We start from the raw sequence: 24,393 nt of genomic DNA, 5'->3' as shown, positions 1-24,393 counted from the left end.
CTTTTCACCAGATGCTTGCTTATTTTCACGGCCCCTCCCAAGACCGCCTGCAAAGAGCTGCCTGAGGAGGGCACCCAAAATGACAGCCCTGCAAGGGTGGAGACACCGAGGCGGGCACAGGAAATGGAGCCACACACGTGGAGGCCCAGCAGCAACCTGCCTCCTGCAGGTGCGTGGAGCTCCCGGGGATGCAGAGGAGGGGCTGTCAGCCACATGGATAGCCTCTACCATCTTCCCCATCACCCTGCAACTACCCACCCGGCTTACGCACCCCAACCAAGCCCACTGACTAGGAACCAGGGGTGTTCAGGCCTGGGCCCCCTTCCTTGACAGAACCCAGTGCATCCCTCCTGCTGTGCTGCAGGGCCCAAGGAGGGCAAAGGGGAGAGCAAGAGAGGGGAGTGACTTGGGGGGCGGGCAGGTAGCAGGGCTGTGGGAGGGAGAAGGAGGCTCAGCCCCACCCCTGCACATGGGCACCTGCCCAGCAACTGGGCTTCCCAATCCAGGGGGCGCCAAGGGCTCCGGGTCTGCAGCTGCTCCCCGCCACCCCCGACCCCCTGCCTAGGGACTGTTCTAAAGGACCCAGGCCTACGTCAGCATCCTCAGGAACGAATGTGGACACAGCACGGCCAGCACCGCCGGGGGTCCCCTGAGCCTGGTCTGGACGCGGCCAGCTCCTGCTTCCCCCTCCGCTGCAGTGCCTCCGCCCCACGCCCTAGGGTGGTCTCAGAGCTTACAGAACTTCCCTCCCTGCCATCTCTGCATTTCTGCTACCCTCCTACCTGGGGCCCCGCGTTCATGTTCTAACTTGGCCAGTGTCGAACAGCCTCCTCTGAGAGTGGACCAGAGCCACCCCAGCTCTCGGGAGACACCCAGGGCACCGGCTGGGCCTCTGCCTCGGGGGTGCCCATGACGCTGGGCCGCTCACTACGGTCAGATCCCCTCACTCTGGGAGACAGACTCAGGAGGTACCACTCCCACGTCCCTTGTGTCCCAAGGCTCCACTTTGCCGAGACCCAGTCTGTCTTCTGAGACGCCAGGGACCAAGGCTGGGTCTCCATCTTGCCTCTACCTAGAACTGAACTCCCTGTTAGGATTCTGACACACACACCCCACTGCCAGCACCACCTCCAGTAAGACTGCCAGGAACAGCACACGGAGCCGCTCCTTGCTCACCTACTCACCCTTCGCCCCACCCTCCCTTCCCCTCCCGGAAGGATCCATGACCCAGAATGCCTTTATTAGCTCTTTCAGCTCCATTTAACTGCACAAATGGCTTGGTCACAGCTGACTGGTCCCAAATTTGCCAGTGATTTTTCTTTTAATTTACCGTGGCTCAGTCCCCTGTAATACAGGTAGAGGAGGCATATTTGTTCCCAAACTCCCCTCCTGGGGTTAATCACGCACAGAACAAAACTCCATCTGAGCCACTTAATGATTTCATTTCCACCGGAGGTCTAGAGGAGCTGCGGGGAAAATGCTAATGCAGGTCCTCACTCCCCACACTCCAGGTGTCTGTGCGTGAGAGCGGTCAGCTCCTTACCATTACCTCCAGGTCAGCCCAGCACGTGGTCTCCCTTCCCTCCTGAGGGCACCCTGCTCTTCCAGGTGCATGAAGCTGGAGCCCATGCAAGCTGCCCCTCTCCCCGTGTCCCGTGGCTAGCACACCTGGCTCCTTTCCTTGGGGTCCTCTGGCAGGCTCCACAGGGTTATATTGCACCCACCTGTAGGGTCCCCACCGCCTCCCCTGTCATGATCGTCACCACACTCTGCCTTCCAAACATTCAGAGCCAGGCCCAAATCCCTAAGTGTCCTCCACACCTTCCCGTATGGTTGACCCTTCACCTAGAAGACCCCTCCTCATTGCCAGAGTCTGGTGAAGCCTCTGCCAGGAAGTCCACTTTCTCTAAAGCAGAGAAGACTACTCCATATCCTCTGTCTCCTGTCTGGTCTCCCACAAGCCTGCACTACTGAGTGCCTGCCAGCCCTCCAGCACCCTGAGCTCCAGGGACGGGACAGAACGCTTGCCTGGGCAGCCCCTCACTCCGGCTTGCAGCTGGGTGGAGCACTCAGGATGTTTTATTCCAGTGAGTTGCCCCCACACAGTGCATGGAAGTGGATGTGAACTAGGCATCATTAAATCAAGATGCTCAAAGGCCTCCCATCTGCTCACGCCTCCCAAGAGGCTGTAAAAACTAAACACTGCGTCCTGCATAGGCTCTGACTCAAAGTGGAGACTCTGTCACCTTCAGGAAACCTTTTCTTGCATGGAAGTGGCGCCATCTGGTGGTTTCCAGCAAAACTGCCATGCAGTTTAGACTGGAGCAGGTGGACTGTGAGCCAGCAGCCCGTGGCTAGGAGGTCTGGCCAGCCGAGTACCACCCCGCACCTTCCCCGGAGTGCAAGGAGGGTCGGGAGGGGCTGCAGAGAGCAGTCCGCGTACCTCATCCCTCCCCTCCATCCCCTGCTGAGGTTTGGACTGCGGCCCTGCCTGCAAAGGCCCTCTCAGAGGCCACCCCTCCAGCCTGGCTCTGTCTGTCCGTCCACCTGCTGGACATCACCTGCAAGACCACATCAGGACCCGAACAACCTACCCCCTGAGACCTGCCTGGGCAGAGCTGCCCCGTCACCAGCTGTCCCCACGTCCCCTCATCCCTGCTCTGCAGGTGACACTGTCACCAGGTCGCCTCTGTCCTGTCTCAAACCAGTCCCCCTCACCTCCCTGGAGCCCCCTCCTGGGCTCCCTGACCCCACCCTGCACCATAGCCTGGCTGCACATAACACTCCCGCACTTCCCATCTCTGCTGGGGTGAGGCCTGGCCCCTCAGCTGCCCCCTTGTGCCCTCTCCCTCCCCTTCCGTCCAGCTGGAGCGGCCTTGCTGCACTGCCTCTATGGCACCACACTCCTCTCGGGTCTTGGAGCCCCTGGCCTGGCCACTCCTGCTGCAGCTCTTCTCAGCCCCTCCTCCACTGCACATGCAGGTGGAGGGAGGCTGGGGGGGACGGTGACAGGAGGTTAGGGCAGGCGTTCCTGGCCGCTAGGGACAGCGGGGCAGACGGGAAGGACAGTCCTACCTCTACCCCTGCCCACTCAGCATCTGCTAGTCAAGGTCGCCACCACCACCGTCCACTCCTCACCCCAGCGCACTGCACAGCGGTGTGGCCTGAGACAGCCCGGATCCCAATTCTAGCCTTGTGTCTCATGGCTGGGTGGCACCAGGAAAGCCACTTAACCTCTCTGATCTTCCAGTTCTTCATCTGCAAAATGAGGTGATTATTTTAAAATAACTGAAAGTAAATCTCAGTTCTCCTCTCTGATCAGGGCAAGTTCTCATTGAAGACAATACTTCTCCTTTATGGTGGCTGTGAATGTTGTGACTGATACAGTCTAAAACTTGTCTCCCCTGTCAGAATGACCATTCCACCAGGACAGGGACGGGTGTCCTGTTTTCTTCATGTTCCCCAGCCTAGCCCAGGGCCCCCACCGGAAGCAGCTGAGAAAGGGTGCCAGGAGCCAGAAGGCCAGGCTGGGCTCCACACTGCTCAGCCACAAAGTGACTCTGGTCAATGACCCACCTCTCAGTCTCACATGCTGCTGCTAAGTCGCTTCAGTCGTGTCCGACTCTGTGCGACCCCATAGACGGCAGCCCACCAGGCTCCCCCATCCCTGGGATTCCCCAGGCAAGAACACTGGAGTGGGTTGCCATTTCCTTCTCCAGTGCATGAAAGTGAAAAGTGAAAAGTGAAAAGTGAAAGTGAAGTTGCTCAGTCGTGTCCAACTCCTAGTGACCCCTTGGACTGCAGCCCACCAGGCTCCTCCGTCCATGGGATTCTCCAGGCAAGAGGACTGGAGTGGGGTGCCATTCAGTCTCACATGGTCTCTAATAGCAGAGGATCTACACTGCTTGGGTTAAGTGCATACAGTCCCCAGCACATGGCAGAAGTCAGCAAACACTAGCTGTTATTCTGCTGTGGTGGTGGTCTAGTCACTCAGTGGTGTCCAACTCTTGTGGCCCCATGGAGGGTAGGTTCCTCTGTCCATGGGATTTCCCAGGCAAGAATACTGGAGTGGGTAGCCACTTCCTCCTCCAGGGGACCTAGCATTGCAGGCAGATTCTTCACCTACTGAGTCACCAGGGAAGGTCGTTATTCTACTAGCCACTTGATAAATGCACCAAGGAGATCTCCAGTCTCTGGTCTGTATGCAAAGAGCTTGGAAGTCCTCAACTGTCCTCACAATAAGAAAAAGAAAGTGCATAAACCAAAGAGCAACAACTCTTTTCAGATCCATCAGAGATCTGAGGTCACAGGGCAAACAGCTGACTGAAGCTAGGTAAGACAGACAGGTGGACAGAGACTCACAAGGCCCCAGAGCAGGACCCCTGGGACCAGGCCAGAGAGCAAGGTTTAACCTGCAGTTGATGAATTATTGGTAACTCACTGTAGACAGGCTTGAAAGTTAACAAGTCCAGCCGGCCAGTCTTAGGGAAACCCCAGCACATTCTGAGTTTTACCTGCAGGAATCCTTCCAGACTCTCACCATGAAGACAAGAGGAGCCTCCCCCAAGTCTCCCAGCAAGAGGAGGCGGAAACAGGCATTTTGAAACATGTCTAGAACATTCTGCTTCCTTAACAAAAGCCTGCTCTCAAGGAAAATGACTTTTCCAGAGGCTACCTGATGGAGGGAAGGAATATTCAACTGTAGCCCCCTCCTGCTTTCCTGCTTCTCCTAAGGGAGGGGCCAGGGAGGAGCTGAGAAATACATATGAAGGTCCCAGGCCAGGGGCACAGAGTAAGGGAGACTGAGACCTCATCAGAGCATTCCAGGAAGCTCCTTTGCTGCCCTGCTCAGCCCTCACCACATGGATAGGGCTCCTGTAAAGTGAGAGGGGATTGCAGCTCTAAGAGCTCCAGGCGTCAGGCCCCATATAAGGAAAAATCCTAGGAAAACCCAAAGACAAAAGCAAGGACACAAAAGGGAATTATAGCCTCTGACCCCACAGCTGCCGAAAAGAGTAAACACAGTCTGACTCCTCACCAGACAAATAGTAAACCTCACGATGAAGGCCTGTCTACCTCAGATAGCTTACCTGCCTTTCAACAACAAACTACAGGTATGATGAGAAGTGAAACATACATCTGAAGAGACAGTGCAAGCATCGGAACCAGACTCATCAGGCGTGGCAGATAAGCTGGAATTATCAGACTGAGAACTCAGAACAACCTTGATAAACAGGCTGAGGGCTCTAGTGGAAAAGGATACCATGCCAGAACAAACGGATAACGTAAGCAGGGAGATGGGAACCCCAAGAAAGAATCAGAAGGAAATGCCAGAAATAAGAAACTCTGAAACAGAAACAAAGAACGTCTTTGATGGGCTTACCTGAAGACTACATGTGGACAAGGAAAGAGCTGGTGAGATTTAAGAAATGTCAACAGGAATTTTTCAAATGGAAAAACAAAGAGAAAAAAAAAAAGAATGAAAGAGTGAAAAGAAGTGAAAGAGAATATCCAAGATCTGGGGGACAATTCCAAGAGGTGCACCGTTTGAGTAATGGGAAACCAGGAGAGGAACAAAAAGAACAGAAAAAATATTTGAAGTAACAGCTGAGATTTTTCCAAAACCGATGACAGACCCCAAACAGCAAATCCAGGAAGCTCAGAACACCAAGCAGGATAAATGGCAAAACAGCTACACCTAAGCATGTCATACTCAAACTGCAGAAAATCAAACACACAGAAATCTCGACAGCCAGGTTGGAGGGACCTTACCTAGAGAGAAGTACGATAAAAATTATATCAACTTCCCTTCAGAAACCATGCCAGCAAGAACAGAGTGGAGCAAAATATTAGAAGTGTTGATAAGAAAACCTTGACTTCTGTATCCTTCAGAATGAAGTGGAAATACTTTCTCAGACAAAGAAAGCTGTTGCCAGCAGACCTGTCTTGCAAGAAATGTTAACAGTTCTTCAGAGAGAGGAAGGGGATGTAGGTCAGAAACGTGGGTCTGTGTAAGGAAAGGACGCACTCTAGAGAAGGAGTAAAAGTTCATGAAATACTCGAGTGAAGCGCACATGTCGCACCTCCCCCAGGAAGTCCTCCTGCCGCAGCACTGCTGCTAAGTCACTTCAGTCGTGTCCGACTCTGTGCGACCCCATAGACAGCAGCCCACCAGGCTCCCCCGTCCCTGGGATTCTCCAGGCAAGAACACTGGAGTGGGCTGCCATTTCCTTCTCCAATGCATGAAAGTGAAAAGTGAAAGTGAAGTCGCTCTGTCGTGTCCGACTCTTAGCGACCCCACGGACAGCAGCCCACCAGGCTCCTCCGTCCATGGGATTTTTCAGGCAAGAGTACTGGAGTGGGGTGCCATTGCCTTCTGCCCCTAATACTCCTGGAGCCCCCAGCAAGCCCTGCTTCACACAGTGGCGGGGGCTTGTCACTGTCTCCCCACAAGGCAGCGAGCCTGGGTCCCCAGAGGCAAGCACATGGCTGTTCAAGATGCGAAGAATGGACGGTAGCAAGGCACTCACACCAGAGGCCGGGGTGGTGGTTAAATAGCACGTCTCTTTATCAGCAGTTCAGCAAGAAGATTCCAGTGCTGCCCCTGTCATAAGGCAGGGCTCACCCACTGGATCATCACTGCCCAGGTGTGGTTGCTCCTCAGGTCAAGGTGGGTGGACATCCTTCCAACACAGGCTGCTCCTTGATCCTGAAGGACACCTACCTGGAAAGAGGGAAATGCCCAGGGGCACGTGGAAATGTGGGAAGGGCAGCGGACAAGGCTGGCAATGCCTCCTGAGCCCACTGCACTCCGCGTTCACAGAGCAGGATTCAGGAGAGGGGAGGCCCATGGGGAGGACAGCCATTGTGTCGGGTAGAGCTGAGCCGGGAGCCTGACTCCAGAGGCCCCTGCGGGCCTTCACTCCTCGTCCCTACTGGCATTAGCAAACCACTGACACTGCACTTGCCACGTGCAGGATGCCATGGTCCACGAGGAATGTCCTCAAGTCAGGAAACTGAGGCACTGGGCATGAAGCAAGTGCCCATGCCAGAGCCAGATGAAAGCCAGCGTCTGCCCCCCAGGGCAGCTTTATCTCTGCCTCTGCACCAGCATGCCCTCCTCCTATGGTCACTTGGGTCAGATGAGAAACCTAGACAGAGTGCCCTGTGCAGGAGCTGGCATAGATTAAGGGCTCAATAAATGCCAACATACACCTCCATGGCCCTCCTCTAAGCATGCTGGTGGTCACCCCATCAGCCCCCGCCTGGCAGGGGTGCAGCAACCTTTTCTGGACAGATGGCTCCTGGAGAGGCATTGCCAGTCAATGACCCACCACCATCCAGAGCCGCACAAGCAACCACTGCCATGACCACTGGTACCCACCACATGCAGGCCAAGAGGTCATGTGACCCAAAGTCATGGCCCTAATCGGTGGATGAGCCAAAACTGGTGCACCCTTGCTCCCACTCTGGGGCTGTGTGACCTTGTGACTCGAAGTGGGGCCAGCAGACCAGCCACGGCCGCGCTCAGGAGTGCCAGCAACTCAGAACTGCAGGCCCCACCTTGGCCTTGACCACAAGGCCCTGAGACCCCTGGGCCTGTGGGCAATGGAAGAGCAATGGTCTGTGACACCAGTGAAAAGTCAGAGACACAAATCTGACCTAGACTCTAAGCTCTTCCAGAAATCTGAGAGGCATGGCAGGAGCCTCAGGCAGCTGCCTTCTCCCTGACCCCACTGGCCCCGGAGCAACCCCTTGCTGGTATTCTCAAGCCCCCACCCAAACTGGGAGCCGTCCTCTCTGCCCCACCCCTCCCCTGTCGGCTCTCCCACCTGCTGCTCTCAGCATTCGGAGTAGGAATTTCTGTTGCGAAGCTCCTGAGAGATCTCATCTGAAAGATGGCATATGCTGCAGGGGACAGAGGAGAGGAGAGGCAAGGGAGATGGAAGGGCAGCAGAGGCCCCCAGAGCACAGACCACAGCAGCCCCCTAGACCATGGCAGCCCGAGCCTGGGCCCTGGAGCTGAGTCCTGGGAAGAGGCGCTCAGTCCAGAAGGATCCCAGGCTTAGCCAGGCCCAGGGTTGGGGTGGAGGGAGACCCACAGACCAGAAGCCCCCTACCCACCTGCCCCCAGTTAGGACACAAATCACCTCGTTCCTAACGCTTACCTTCGTCTCACCTGCTCTATCCTATCTCGCATGGCTTCGTTTCTTGCCTCGCTCGGCACTTGGAAGATACGGGTATGGCTGCAAAACATCGTCAAGCATTGGGATCCCCGGGCTCCTTTTCCACTAACCAGTCACTGTGGAACCGCCAGAGGTGGAATCCCGTGGACCACAGTTCTGACTGTCCCAATGAGCTTTATAGCTGGTCCTCCACCCTCCTTGTATCAGTACCAAGAAGCATCCTTTTTACTAACCAAATACCCCTGAGCCCCCCAGCAATCCCAGGCAGGTAGTAAATGTTCCTAAGAAGAGTCAAGGAGACAGAGAAGTTAAGCGGCTTTGCCAGAGTTACACAGTGGGTCAGAGGTCTTGAAGCTGAGGATTTGCCCCTTCTGAATTCCTCTCCTGCTCCCCTGCCAGCTCTATATGATCAGCATTGCGCATATTCACCATGGTTCAGAGATCCTGCCAGAGCCTTCTTTCACAGAGAGGCTGCGGGCTCCTCTTTGATGCTGTTTTTGTCTTATTTCACCGTCTGGATTTGCCTTCCTCACCACCATCTACTTTGCGCCCTTCCCAACTCCACACCCCCACAGACCCTCACAGACCCTCCACTCCAGCAAAAGCAGCTTGCCCACTGGAGCCCCATTCCTGTGCCCTTTAGATTCCCCCATTCTTTTTTTTTTATTGGAGGCTAATTACTTTGAAATATTGTGGTTTTTGCCATACATTGACAGGAATCAGCCACGGGTGCACATGTGTCCCCCATCTTGAACCCCCCCTCCCACCTCCCTCCCCATCCCATCCCTCTGGGTGATCCCAGTGCACCAGCTTTGAGTGCCCTGCTTCATGCATCAAACTTGGACTGGTGATCTATTTCACATATGGTCATATACATGTTTCAATGCTATTCTCTCAAATCATCCCACCCTCGCCCTCTCCCACAGAGTCCAAAAGCCTGTTCTTTACATCTGTGTCTCTTTTGTGGACTCCCCATTCTCGACAGTGCCTTCTGGGTCAGCTTTGTTCTAGATTTAGGGTTTTCTGTGTGAACTCAGTGTTGATACTGCTTATGAGGACCACAATCCAAATGTGCTCTGAAATACGGCTCAGACACAATAAAGCTGGCCAGTGCCCAGGGAGAGAGAGAGAGGACAGAGGGGGTAGGGGACAGAGGGATGGATGCTTCTGAGAAGAAGGAGCCACAGGGGCCAGATGGGGCCAAGTTGCCAGGCTCTTGCCTTTGTGGGAGGCCTCACCTGGCCCCTGTGTGTCCAGTCCCTGCCCAGACACGTGTGGGTCAGCCCAGATGACCAGCCCAGCAAAGCCGAGTGGCACAGCCCTGCACTGTACCCTCACAGGTGATTCTGGTGGAGTCCTCAACATGTCCTTCAGTGCTCAGAGGTTTCTCCACCCACGTCCTGTGTAGCCTTTCAAATGGGGGCTTCGTTTATGCTGTTCTGTCTTCCAGAAAGCCTAGCAAGCATCAGGTGGCCAATACACACCTGTCACATATGTGCACATTCAGTGGTGCTTAATAAAGGGATATGCAACCCTGACCACATACTTAATAAAACTGAGAGGATCAGAGGAGGAACCAGGCTGTGTTTACTGGTTTAAAATCTCCACAGAACACCCAGAGTGGAAAACATCTATGTGGATAATTGACTGATTCCTGTCCCATGTCTCCAGAGCTTTAACCTACTTACACTATGCAGCCAAGGTCTAAAAACCCCAGAGGATGATGTTCATATTATCCAAACCAAGGAAAGACAGCAGCCAGAGCTGGTGGCACGGCCAGGCCGGGAGCGGACAAGCATCCCACGTGGAGGGCAGTGGCTGGGGGGCAGTTATCAATGCTCATGATTTGAGCTACCTTGGCAGGTTTCCCTCCCTTTCTTGGGGAGGTCTCAAATTAGACCCTTCCTCTTAACACAGTTCTTGACCATCTGAATCCTCTTTTAAAATGCTAATGCCACTGGAAGGGGCAAACACAGGAAAACAGCATCCTGATGGATCAGACACAAAAACACATTTCTTGAGAATTGTATCTTTCTTGATAGGAGAGAGCAAAGTTGGCAATGGGGGCACAGGAAGGAAGCTGAGTGCAGAGATGAGGGGGGAAGGCCAGTGGAATGCCACAAGGATTCTCCTGTGAGAGGAGGCCCAAGCGAACGCGCACCCCAGAAGGAAACAGGGAAGTGTGTGCTGAGGGGCTGAGCCCGTTCCGGGCCCCAGGCTCCCTTGCCTGGAGTCTTAGCCTCTGCAGAGCAGGAAGGTGGGGAGCCAGGAAGGTGGCCACGGCCTGTGCAGCTGCATGGAGCTCAGGACTCCAACCTCGGCCTGAGAAACTTCCTCTCACCTCTGGCCAACAGGAGGGTTTCAGCTTCTGCATTTTAAGAGCTTGTTTTCTTTTTGCTCTTTAAAGTGCAGCCACTTCTGAACAAATCAAGTGCAAAAATAACAGAAGTCTAAAATGTATTCAGAAGCAGTTAAGAGATGGTAAGCAAGCCATTTTCCAATCCCTCCAGTTATTTCAAAATTTAGGGATGAAGTGGGCTTTTAAGACAGCAAAAACAATCCCTTAAGACCCCAAAGGCAGGATGCAAAACTTCTCAGCCAAAGGAGTCAACACCTCTAGAGAAGGGCAGCCTTGGGTTTGTGTCAGCCAGGAATCCCGGAGAGGGGGCTCATGCCTTCTCTGCTTCGCCCGCCCTACAGTCTGGCTCCGGGAAAAGAGATGCTTTACCTCCATCTTATGAACTGGATTCTTGTTCTCTCCTCCAGGACCTCTTGACTCTGGTTTGCTAACAAACCAGACTTTGAGAGGTGGTGCTTCACCTAGGAAATCCAGTGGCATCCAGTGGTTACTGCCCAGCAAGGACTCCATGGCCAGGGTACAGCCCAGCCTGGACAAGCTCCGCCCACTAGCCCAGGACCCTTGCGTTAGGCCAGCCTCCCCTTTCCCCCCGCCAGTCCCCCAGGATGGGCGGCTAACAGGCTCCATTACCACATCTCTAGTCACATGTACATCTTGGCCTTGCATGGGAGGGAAGTTGGTGGACATCTTCTCCTTTATCTCCTGGGAAGCCTCTTCTTCAGTCTGAAAGGTGAGTGATTTCCTTCAGAGGATGATTTCCTTCACTCGTCTGGTCCCCAGTCCCCCTCCTCTTCCTTTTCCTTTTTATTCTTCCCTATCATACCATACACATGCATATCCCTACACATGTGCTATTGCACAGTTCTGACACTAAGCCATCTGCTGCTACCTTCCCGTGGAATTCCAGGGACTCGGTAAGTCATGGGCCCTAACCCAAGGTCCTCCTGAGAAATCCTGCAGTAGGGGCCACCCATCTGAACCCCCTCCACTCCACGCTTGAGAAGCAGGGTGGGGCCGGTGGTGACACCGGAGCATCTCTGGTGAGGAGACAGACTGGGTGCTCCCAAACGTGTGATGAATCAGACGCAGCTCCAGGCAGGCTGGTGGGCAATGAACTTGGGTTTCCTGGTTCTGTGGAGAGAGAAGTCCAGCTCTCTACAATCTGGGCTATCCTGAGTCCCAGAGGAAACTTACTTTTTTCAACCAGTGCTGTACTACAGACACAGCCTCAGTCTCCGTAACTTCCACATCCTGCAACAAAGTCATAAATCAATGCCCTCAGAATATGGAGAGATCCACCTCTGCTCCACTATCCACATCTAGCATGAACTCTCCTCTCTGGAAGTGCCAGGGCTCAGAGCACAGATGGTACCTGAGATACTCTCCACCTAGCCATCACCAGCCCCACTCACCGAGCTGACTTTGGGTGGGAAGGGGAGCCCAGCACCTTTCCGAGCAAGGATGTACACAATCCATGTTGTGATTATCATCTCTGCACTTATGCCAGGCCTCCTTCGTGGCTCCCTCCTTCCATTGAAGCAGCCTGAGAACTCCCCTGGCACAAGGAGGTCCCTGGAGGGTGGTGCCTACCTGATTGGCTGGCCAGTGATGATGTGACAATGACCTCCTTTAATTCCCAGGGTCAGAGTGGGGACAGAAAACAAAGGTCTGGAAGTGTCCACCTTGGAGATGGCTATGGCTCAGAAATGGAGAGGCGGGTATGGGCACTCAGGATGTGAGCCTGAGGAAGGTACAAGGGGCAGTTACTGAATCATAGACAGAAATTATGAGGGATGGGGAAGACTTCTGGCTGGTCACCCAGTCTTGAGCAATGCTGAAGCAGAAAGAGATTTGTGGCAAAACAACCTGGGCCCTCTAGACATTTGTTCAAACCCTGCCATAGGCATTTCTTATCCTTACTCTTACAAACTGGGGGAGAAAGGGCTTATCCACCCAGAAAATGTCAAAAGATGGGGGAGCACACCCCTCAACAAGGACATTACCTTTATTTCTGTGTCTACTTTGTTTACACAAGTGATTCAGATCACAAAAAAATAAGCAATAAGAGGAATAGGGTATGAAAGTGCCAATTCTTGTGAAGGACATTTCCTGACTTTGCCAAGTCACCCACAGTAGACTGGCTATGTAGAAGGTTAGTCAAGTGGAAATGAAAGAGGAATCCTGTTACAATGCAGAGCTGGGGGCAAACACTGACGGGCTCAGATCGCTGTGATTCCCACCGAGAACCTTCACTAGGGAAGTGAAGTTCAGAATAGCCTAAAGCAAATGTTTAGCTGCTCTCAAAAGTAGTTGTAGCCTAACCCTAAGACTATTCTCAAGGCCTCAGAAATGAGGGTTGTCATCCTGTCTCTACCACTAACTTCTCATATGATCTTGACCCAATCATTAGTCCCTGTGGACGCAATTTCTTTGTCTTCACAATGAATACAATGTCTCTAGTTTTCTTCTAGCTCTAATAGTCTGTAAGTGTTCTCATTCTTCGAAGAATATAGAAAACCTTTATCTTACTCTCCCCAGCTTCCCTAAAATAGCTACTATATCTCCTCACTCTCAAAAAAATCACCTTAATTTTTCATCTTCTCTATTGATCAGAATATGCTAGGCTATCCTGCAGCAACAAGTAAGTCCCCCAAATGAAAGAGACTTATTTCTCACTCTCAAAGCACAAGTTCAGGCCAGCTGTGCTCCACGTGGTGACATAGAGATCCAGGGATAAATCTGTCCTCTGGCCCCATGCTGTAAGGATGTGACCTGTGTGACTGCAGAGAAAAGGAAAAGAACACACGGAGGAATAAAATCACGTCTTCTGTTCTAGCCCAAAGGCTTCTTCTTAAAGCTTTTTGGCCAGTGCTAGTAATAGGACCCCAAACTGAATGCCAAGGGAGATGGGAAATCGTAAAACAAAAGATGAAGTTACTCATCAACACCTCTGTTTCTGCCACTACCTCCTAAAAACTGTTTCCATCCTTACTGGTGTAATTTTACTGTTTGAATCCCTAAAACATTAATGTTACAGAAAAATTAAAACTACATGAAAAGATACACTGAGAGAAGTTCCATCTTCTTCCCTGTCTCTTCAACCTTGTTCTTCAGAAGGATTTTCATACATTTCTAGGCTGTACATCTGTGTTTATGTTTCCAAAATGAAACAGATACGTAAATCTATTCTCACATTTTATTACTATGTTATGAAATGCACACAGTAAAATATATAAATACATTCACAGCTCAGAAAAAAAGTTTAAGTGCGTGTATATATATATACACACACACACATATATATATGTTTAACTACTACCCGTATCAAGATATAGAACACTTCCAGCACCCCAGCAGGCCCTCAGACCCACAAGGAGATCAGCATTTTGACATTTATCACCATAAGTGTTTTGCCTAGTATCCCACTGTATTACCACAACACAAATTAACAAATTTTCAACTGATGGACATTGGTGTTACATCTAGTTTGATCCTTTTTAAACCGATGCTGCTATGAATATTCTTATACTATGAATATTTGTTTGACATAAGCGCTAAATCTGCACATATACATAACAGACTGGAGTTGCTTGGTCATAGGCTTTACATATATTTAGTGCTGGTATATAACAAAAAGTACCTCAAGACAGTTGTACCAACTACTGCCTAGAATAGTTACTTCATGTTTCTGCCAGCACTTGTTACTGTCACTCTTTTGAAGTTTAGACGTAAGATTAGCTCAAGATGGTGGAGTAGAACAACATGAGCTCACCCCCTTCTTATGAAAACACCAAAATCACCACTAACTGCTAAATAACCATAGACAAAAAAGTACTGGAACTTACCAAAAACAGATATCCTTCATCCAAAGACAGAGAAGAAGCCACAATGAGACAGTAGGAGGGGTGTCATGATAAAATCAATGTCCATACCTATGAAGTGGGCAACCCACAAACTGGAAAGTGATTGTACCACAGATGTTATTCCATGGAGGGAAAATTCTGAGTCCCATGTCAAGCTTACCAGCCTGAGGGTCCTAGGAAAGGAAGAGTCCCCAGAGAGTCCGGCTTTGAAGGCCAGAAGGGTTTGATTGAACTTTCACAGGACTGAGGGAAACAGAGACTCCACTCTTGGAGGGTGTACACCAAGTCTCATGTGTACCAGGACCCAGGAGAGAACAGCAGTGACCCCATAAAACACTGGGCCAGACCTACCTGCTAGTATTTAAGGGTCTTCTGCGGAGGCAGGGGCCAGCAGTGGCTCACCCCAGGGTGAGAGACACTAGCAGCAGCAGTTCTAGGAAATACCCATTGGCATGAGCCCTTGCAGAAGCCATTAGCCCCACCAAATAGCCTGCAGGTGGCAGGATTGGATTTCCGCAGGCCAAACAATGAACAGGGTAGGAACACAGCCCCACCCATCAGCAACAAGCCAGTTGAAATTTTATAGAGCACAGCCCTGCCCACCTGAGGGACAAGACCCATCTCCAGCCACCACCAGTCCCTCCCATCAGGAAGCTTACACAAAACTCTTAGAGAGCTTCATCCTCCAGAGGATGAGCAGCAGAAGCAAAGAGGAGCTACAGTTCTGCAGCCTGAGGAACAGAATCCACGATCACAGACAAGCCGGAGTAGCGATACACAATTCAGAGAAAATAGACTCTAAACTAGTGTTACAAGTGATCAGGAAGGGTACTATATAATGATCAAGGGATCAATCCAAGAAGAAGATACAATTAGAGCTATGCATGTACCCAATACAGGAGCACTGAAAGCCACAGAATACACATTCTTCTCATGTGCACACAGAACATTCTCAAAACTGACCACGTGCTGGCCACAGAGCAAGCCTCAGTAAATTTAAGAAAACTGAAATCATATCAAGCATCTTTTCCAACCACAACACTATGAGACTGGAAATAAACTACAAGAAAAAGAGCTAAAAAACCACAAACATGGGAAGCTAAACAATATGCTACTTAACAACCAGTGGATCACTGAAGAAAACAAAGAGGAAATAAAAAATACCTAGAGACACGGCAAATGAAAACACAGTTATCTGAAACCTATGGGATGACGTAAAATCAGTTCTAAGAGGAAAGTTTATAGCAATATAGTCTTACCTCAGAAAGCAAAACAAAAATCTCAAACAATCTGACATTACACCTAAAGCGTCTGCCCACGATGCGGGAGACCTGGGTTCGATCCCAGGGTTGGAAAGATCCCCTGGAGAAGGAAATGGCAACCCACTCGAGTACTCTTGCCTGGAAAATCCCATGGATGGAGCATCCTGGTACACTACAGTCCATGGGGTTACAGGGACTCGGACATGACTGAACTTTCACACCTAAAGCCACTAGAAAAAGAAGAATAAAAAATCCCTGAAGTTAGTAGAAGGAAAGAAATCATAAAGATCAGAGCAGAAATAAATGAAATAGAGATGAAGAAAACAATAGCAAAGATCAATGAAACTAAAAGCTGATTCTGAAAAAAGAAACAAAACTGACAAACTTTTAGCCAGACTCATCAAGAAAAAAAGGAAGAGGATTCAAATCAATAAAATTAGAAATGAAAAAGGAGAAGTTACAATGGACAGCACAGAAAAACACACAAAAAATCATAAGAGACTATTACAAGCAACTGTGTGCCAATACAATAGACAATCTGCAAGAAATGAACAAATTCTTAGAAAGGTACAATCCCCCAAGACTGAACCAGGAAGAAATAGAAAATAAGAACAAGCTAATCACAAGTACACAACCTAGATAGCATGTTGAAAAGCAGAGACATTACTTTGCCAACAAAGGTCCATCTAGTCAAGGCTATGGTTTTTCAAGTGGTCATGTATGGATGTGAGAGTTGGACTGTGAAGAAAGCTGAGTGCTGAAGAATTGATGCTTTTGAACTGTGGTGCTGGAGAAGACTCTTGAGAGTCCCTTGGACTGCAAGGAGATCCAACCAGTCCATTCTGAAGGAGATCAGCCCTGGGATTTCTTTGGAAGGAATGATGCTAAAGTTGAAACTCCAGTACTTTGGCCACCTCATGTGAAGAGTTGACTCATTGGAAAAGACTCTGATGCTGGGAGGGATTGGGGGCAAGAGGAAAAGGGGACGACAGAGGATGAGATGGCTGGATGGCATCACTGACTCGATGGACGTGAGTCTGAGTGAACTCCGGGAGTTGGTGATAGACAGGGAGGCCTGGCGTGCTGCGATTCACAGGGTCGCAAAGAGTTGGACACGACTGAGCGACTGAGCTGAACTGAACTGAACTGAGTCACAAGTACTAAAATTTAAATTATGATTTAAAAAATTCCCAACAAACAAAAGTCCAGGACCTGATAGTTTCACAGGCAAATTTTATCAAACATTTAGAGAAGAGCTTACACTTATCCTTCTGAAATACTTTCAAAAATTGCAGAGGAAGGAAAATTCCCAAACTCATGCTATGAAGCCACTATTACCCTGATACCAAAACCAGAAAAAGATACCACAAAAAAATAAAATTACAGGCCAATGTCACTGACGACAGTCCATGGGGTTGCAAAAGAGTCAGATACGACTTAGCAGCAAAGTCACAATCACTGATGAACACAGACACAAAAATCCTCAACAAAATACTAGCAATTCAAATCCAACAATATATTAAAAGGATTATATACCATGATCTAATGAGATTTATCCCAAGGATGCAAGGATTTTTCAATATCTGCAAATCAATCAATGTGATATACCACATCAACAAACTGAAGAATAAAAGCATATGATTATCTTAATAGATGCAGAAACAGCTTTTGATGAAATTCAGCATCCATTTATGATAAGAACTCTCTAGAAAGTGGCCATGCAAGGAACATACCTCAACATAATAAAGACCATATAACAGCAAACCTACAGCTAATATCATACTCAATGGTGAAAAGCTGAAAGCATTTTCTCTAAGATCAGGAGCAAGACAAGGATGTCCACTCTCACCACTTTTACTCAATGTAGTTTTGGAAGTCCTAGCTATGGCAATCAGAGAAATAAAAGGAATTCAAATAGTGGGGGAAAGAAGGAAACTGTCACTGCTTGCAGATGATATGATACTATAAATAGAAAATCCTCAAGATGCCACCAGAAAACTACTAGAGCTCATCAATGAATTTGATAAAGTTGCAGGTTATTAAATTAGCACACAGAAGTCTGTTTCATTTCTTTACATGAAAAACAAAAGATCAGAAAGAGAAATTCAAGAAACAAAACCATTTTCCATTGCATCAAAAAGGATAAAATGCCTAGTTACAAATAAGCCTACCTAAGGAGGCAAAAGACATGTACTCTGAAAACTATAAGATGCTGATAAAAGAAATTGAAGATAACACAAACAGATAAAAAGAAATACCATGTTCTTGGATTGGGAGAATCAATATTGTGAAAATGACAATACTACCCTAGGCAATCTAAAGATCAAATGCAATCCCCAGCAAATTTCCAAGAGCATTTTTCAGAAACTAGAAAAAAAACACTTAAAATTTGTATGGAGACACAAAAGACCAGGAATAGCCAAATGAGTCTTGAAAAAGAAAAACGGAACTGGAAAAATCAGGCTCCCAGACTTCAAACTATACTACAAAACTATAGTCATTAAATAGCCTGGTACTGGCACAAAAATGGAACTATATATAGATCAAAGGAATAGGATAGAAAACCCAGAAACTAACCCATGCATCTATGATCAAGTAATCTATGTCACAGAAGGCAAGACTATACAATAGGGGACAGATAGTCTTTTCAAAAAATGGTGCTGGGAAAACTGAACAGCTACATGTAAAAAATTGAAATTAGAACATTTTTTAACACCACAGTAAGTAAATAACGTTATCACTCAGTCGTGTCCAACTCTTTGCAACCCCACAGACTGTGGCTCACCAGACTCCTCTGTCCATGGGATTCTCCAGGCAAGAATACTAGAGTGGATTGCCATTCCCTTCTTCAGAGGATCTTCCCGATCCAGGGATTGAACCCCAGTCCCCTGCACTGCAGGCAGATTCTTTACCATTTGAGCTACAGGGAAGTCCTTTTAACACCACATAAAAAAATAAAATCAATTCAAGACCTAAATATGAGACCAGACACTATAACACTCTTAGAGGAAAACATAGGCAGAACACTCTCTGATATAAATCACAGCAAATATCTTTTTCTATCCATCTCTCAGAGTAATGGAAATAAAAACAAAAGTAAACAAGTGGAATCTAATTAAACTCAAAAGTTTTTGCATAGCAAAGGAAACCAATAAATAAAATGAAAAGACAACCCACAGAATGGGAGAAAATATTTGCAAATGATGTGACCAACAAGGGATTAGTCTTTAAAACTTACAAACAACTTTGGCATGTGGCTGAATATCAAAAAAGACAGCCCAATCAAAAAATGGGCAGAAGACCTACATACCCTTTTTTTTTTTTCCAATGAAGAGAAAGCAGTAATAAAAAGTCTGACTTACAGAGACCTACGGAGTTGGCTAATTGCTCACAGTGTCCTTAGAAGTGAAACAGATGAGCGATTCACGAAATTCTTGCTTGATCTACTTAAGTGAGAGAATTTTAGGAAAAGTGAATAGAAGTCTAACTTGAATGGTAAAAACAGTCATGGCCCTTTGATCAATTCTGATTTAAGCCAGTGTATAGACCCAGAACTCCTTGAATTAGGGAAAGGCTAGATCTCCTTAAGGACGGACCCTGCTACACCACAAAACATGCATGGTGTTAATCCTTCTCCCAGCCCACCTCAAAGGGACTTACAGCCTTTTATCAGAGTAACTGTGCACAGAGGGAAAGGAGACAAACTTTTCAGGGATTACTGGATACTGACTCTAAACTAATTCTTTTTGCAACCCCATGGACTGTAGCCTGCCAGGCTCCTCTGTCCATGGAATTCTCCAGGCAAGAATGCTAGAGTGAACTGCAATTTCCTACTTCAGGGGATCTTCCAAACTAAGCGATCGAACTCAGGTCTCCTGCACTGAAGGCAGATTCTTTACAGTCTGAGCCACTAGGGAAGACAATACTGATTCTAGGCGACCCAAAAAGTTACTGGGGCCCTGTGTCAGAGTCGGGGCTTGCACAGGTCAGATGGTCAAATGGAGTTTTAGCTCACGTCTATCTCACAATGGGTACAGTGAGTCCCTGAACCCATTTTGTGGTTATTTCTCTACTTTCAGAATGTGAAATTACAACAGACATAATAGCCACAATTCTTCCCTAATGTGCAGTGCAAAGGCTATTATAGTAGGGAAGGTCAGGTAGAAGCCACTACAACTGTCTCTAACTAGGAAAAACAGTAAACCAAAAGCAATACCATGTTCCTGGAGGAACTGCAGAGAGTAATGCCACCCTGAAGGACCTGAAAGGTGAAGAAGCAGTGATTCCCACCACATCCCCATTCAACCTGTCTGTCTGGTCTATGCAGATAACAGATGGATCGTGGAGGTTGGCAGTGGATTATTGTAGACTTAACCAGGCATCACCGACTTGATGGACGTGAGTTTGAGTGAACTCCAGGAGTTGGTGATGGACAGGGAGGCCTGGCATGCTGCAATTCATGGGGTCGCAAAGAGTTGGACACGACTGAGTGACTGAACTGAACTGAACTGAACCAGGACCAGACTTCAACTCAGTTACTTTCCAGATGTACTTTACATGAACAAAGTAATACATTCCCTTGCACCCGATGTGTAGAAATTTATCCGGCAAGTACATTCTTCTCAATGCCTGTTAGTGAAAACCACCAGAAGTAGCTTGGCCATTTGGGCCATGAGACCCAGGAGTTCAGTGGTGTTCAAACTATCAGTGGTCGATAGGTATGGAAATTTAGAACTTCTGGAGGTCCCTACAGGTGAGTCATAGTGAGGACCATTAGGACTTGGGAGAAAAGCTCTGCCTCCCTCTATGGACAGCTACTCTCCTTTTGATATACAGCTTCTGATTTGCTAGTAGGCCGCAGGAGAGGCTGAATGCTTAACCATGGACACCAGGTTACCATGTGAACCTGAGCTGGCTGTTGTCTGACCCACCAAGCCATAGACCTGGGCATGCATAGCAGAACCCATCAGCAAACAGAAGTGACATTACTGAGAACAGGCCCAGGCAGGCCCTGGAGGCACAAAAGAGTTACGTGGCTCCCTTGTCCATGGTTGCCACTCCTGGACATTGCCTTCTTTCCCAGTCGGCTCCAACAGCCTCCCAGGGAGCTCCCTATGATCAGCTGACAGAGGGTGAGAAGAAGGGCCAGATTTACAGATTCATGGTTCTGCACGACAGGCAGGCACCGCCTGAAGGTGGGCAGCTGCAGCAATGCAGGCCTCTCTGGGAGGTCCCGAAGAATCTGGTGATGGGAAATCCTCCCGGGGAGAACTGGAAGCAGCACACCAGGTCGTGCACTTTGCACGGGAAGAGGAGTGGCCAGACCTGTGGTTGTATACTCATCCGTGGGCTGTGGCCAGGGTTTAGGAGGAATGCTCAGGGACTTGGAAGGAACATGACTGGAAAATTGGTGACAAGCAGGTCCAGGGAAGTGGTATATGGACAGGCCTCTCAGAATGGGCAAAACACAGGAAGACATTTGTGTACCATATGACTGCTCACCAAAGGGTGACCTCAATGGAGGAAGATTTTATCAGTCTAGAGGATAAGATGACCTGCTCTGTGGCTCCCAGTCAGCCTCTTCCCCCAGCCACCCCTGTTATTGCCCAATGGACTTGTGACCAAAGGGGCATTGTCAGCAATGATGGAGGTGACTTCACCCATCAAGGCCAACCTGGCCTTGCTGATGCCACTGCTGATGCCCAGTCTACCAGACCAGAATGGACTCACTGCCAGGGTGCCATCCCCTGGTGTGACCAGCCAGCTACCAAACAGCAGGCTGATTACTTGGGCCTACTTCTGTTCCGTAAGGGATGGTGTTCGTTCTTCCTGGAACAGACACTAACTCTGGATGTAGATTTGCCTTCCCTCTGCACAACACTTCTGCCACACTACCGTCAGTGAGCTTACAAGATGCCTTATGTACTCTCACAGTGTTCTACACAGCACTGCTTCTGATCAAGGGACCTTATGGCCTATTCTCCTAGCTCTCATCTCAACAACACTCCCTACCATCCTGTAGCAGCTGACTTGCTAGAAAAACAGATTGGCCTTTTGGAGACTCAACTATAGCACCAACAATGTGGAAATACCTTGCAGGGCTGGGGCAGTGTTCTTTGTCCTATACCAATACCCAGTGTATTATTATTCTTCCCATAACCAGGGTTCAGGGGTCCAGGAATCACGAATTGGACATGGCAGTGGCACCATTCACTGCTGCCCCTAGTGACTCACCAGCAAAGTCTTCTCTTCCTGGCCCCACCATTGTATGTCCTTCTGGTCTAGAGACCTTAGTTCCAAAGAGAGGGAAGCTTCTACCAGGAAACACAATGATTCCACAGGAGTAGTACCTAATACCATCGCCTGGCCACCTTGGGTTCCTCAGATGTGTCTGAATCAACAGAGCAAGAAGGGACTTAACCTACTGACTGGGGTGAGGAAGAGTATGATGGAGCAGAGCCAAGCTCAGGATGTCTCTGAGCACCATCATGGCCTGTGGTTAAGGTCATGGAAAGCTGCAACAGCCCAGCTCGGGCAGAACTACTCAGGACCCAGACCCTGTTAACAATTTACCAATGTCACCCTTTATATTATGTTTCTGTTTCACATTTAAGAAAATCACCCCTACCCAAAGTCATGAGGACAGCCTCATGTCTTTTCCTAGAAGCTTTCACATGGACACCTGTGATCCAAGTCAAATTTGTTTTCTGTGTTATGTGATGAGTTAGGATCATAAGTGTTACTGCAGAACATGTCTACTGAAAACCAGTAGTGTGAATGGACCCACACACTTTGCAGGCTAGCTGCTCAAGATCAATTGCACCTACACACAGTACTATGGAGCCCCGTGGAAGGTGGGGGGAGGGGGAGCACCGACCAGCCTGCCCAGGGCCCCACAAAGTGTTACTTTAAGCCTCCAGTACATTTGCCCTCTAGGGGAGGCTATGTCCACATGGTGAGAGCCTTCTTGCCCAGGAAGACCAGGCTCCTGCACCATGGAGCTGGTAGCTCCTGCAACATGGAGCTGGTAGCCCCTGGAGGACTCTTTCTCCACTGATTACAGGCTTCCTGAATTGCTCAGTGGTAAAGTATCCACTGGCAATGTAAAACATGCAGGAGATACAAGTTCGATCCCAGGATGGGGAAAATCCCCTGGAGGAGGAAATAAACTCCAGTTTATTCTTGCCTGAGATATCCCATGGACTGAGGAGTCTGGCGGGCTACAGTCCATGGGGTCTCAAAGAGTCGGACATGACTCAGCACAGCACACACATACCCTCCTGTGGGTATGCAGGGGCAAGAGGGCAGGACCACCAGAGACAGGTAGTAGAGAAGTGACCCCTGGAAGAAACCAGGAAACCTCAGACACACTAAATATCCCAGTGCTTATACCCCCACACGTCATAAATCTGGAGCTCTGCTGTAAACCTGGGGTCTAGCTGTAAACACCCATGGTCGTAAATCAGGCCCAGGCATGAAATTCACCCAAGCCCAGAAGCAGGCCCGGATATAAGCCAGGGGTCCAGACGTAAACCATCCCCAGTCCTAACTCAGACCCAGATATAAACCAGGGGCCATCTGTAACCCCCTTGCTACCGTAAACTGGGCCCAGACATAAACCTGAGACTCATGTAACCCCCTCCCCCCACCGCCACTTAACTCGGACCCCAGACACTGGTTAAGTTCTGGTGAGCAGATGGAGCCGTCAGAAGCTCGAGCACCCCAGTGACCTCTCGATCAGACCTGACACCAGCCCCTCAAGCGATTCCATGACCCCGAGGAGCCCCGTGACAGGACACCTGGCCCTCAGGTGATTCCATGACAGGATGACAGTGGCAGCCCGAGGTGAGTGTGCCTGGCCCTCAGGTGGGGTCTGTGATTGGAACCCTAGCTCCTTGAGTGCAATCCCTGCCTATGAAGGCCAGGGTGGGGTGTGATCACTGTAGCTTTGAAAGGCATTTCTCTAATGACTAATCATATTGAGGAGAGGCTGGGGAGGTGTTGATGGCAATATCGCTGCCCCCCCTCCCATTCCCAGGCCAGCTGTTTGTCCAAGCGTGTGAGAGGCCTCAGCGGTCTGGCCTGCCCCAAGAGCCATAGGCCCAGGGATGGGCAGTCCTCCCGCTCAGGTCCTCCTGCGGGTTGGCCATGCAGAAACTCCATGACTATTTCATGGTGTTTTGGTTTCTTTGGTCCTGTAGATCTCTTATGTCTCTTGAGTTATGAAATATACATAGCAGGATGTTCTTTAATCTGAGACTACATCACATTTTATGGTTTTATTTACCTCGTACTTTGTTTCTAGACTCAAGAATATTTTGGTTCAAGATATGAATCATCCAAATTTAGTATTTTTCTTGTTGGCTGTACAACAGTAGTTACTGTTATCGATCGTTTCCCGCTGGTATGTCTGAGTCTCTGCTGACACTTCTTTGGGGTGTATACTTAGCAGTGCTGACACTTCTTTGGGGTGTATACTTAGCAGTGCAGCTGCTGGGTGGTTTTTTATTTTATATTGTACATTTTGAGGAGCCATTTCTGCAGTTGCAGCTCTGTTTTATGTTCCCGCCAACAGTGAATGAAGGTTCCAGTTTCTCCGCATCCTCTAGGAACACGTTATTTTACACTTATTTCCTTAGATTTTTATTTATTTCTATTGTTATGGATACCTTAGTGAACTGTATATCATTGTGGCTTTGAATTGCATTTCTCTAATAACTAAT

At 49.1% G+C, this 24,393-nt stretch overlaps 1 protein-coding gene across 1 annotated transcript; it reads right to left on the bottom strand.

The window, feature by feature from the left end:
* Positions 1–4,304: 4,304 nt before the first annotated feature.
* Positions 4,305–12,035, bottom strand: SPATA19 (spermatogenesis associated 19). Its single transcript, XM_070365158.1, has 6 exons — positions 11,958–12,035; positions 11,740–11,796; positions 11,176–11,268; positions 10,915–11,006; positions 8,169–8,246; positions 4,305–4,329 (listed from the first exon to the last, which is right to left on the bottom strand). Exons 1-6 carry the CDS (start codon positions 12,033–12,035, stop codon positions 4,305–4,307), a joined length of 423 nt encoding a protein of 140 aa, XP_070221259.1.
* Between the last annotated feature and the right edge of the window lie 12,358 nt (positions 12,036–24,393).

The sequence above is a fragment of the Bos mutus genome, chromosome 29 (assembly GCF_027580195.1).
Source record: "Bos mutus isolate GX-2022 chromosome 29, NWIPB_WYAK_1.1, whole genome shotgun sequence".
Lineage (NCBI taxonomy): Eukaryota > Metazoa > Chordata > Mammalia > Artiodactyla > Bovidae > Bos > Bos mutus.
This window is presented reverse-complemented; position numbering and strand designations above follow the sequence as displayed.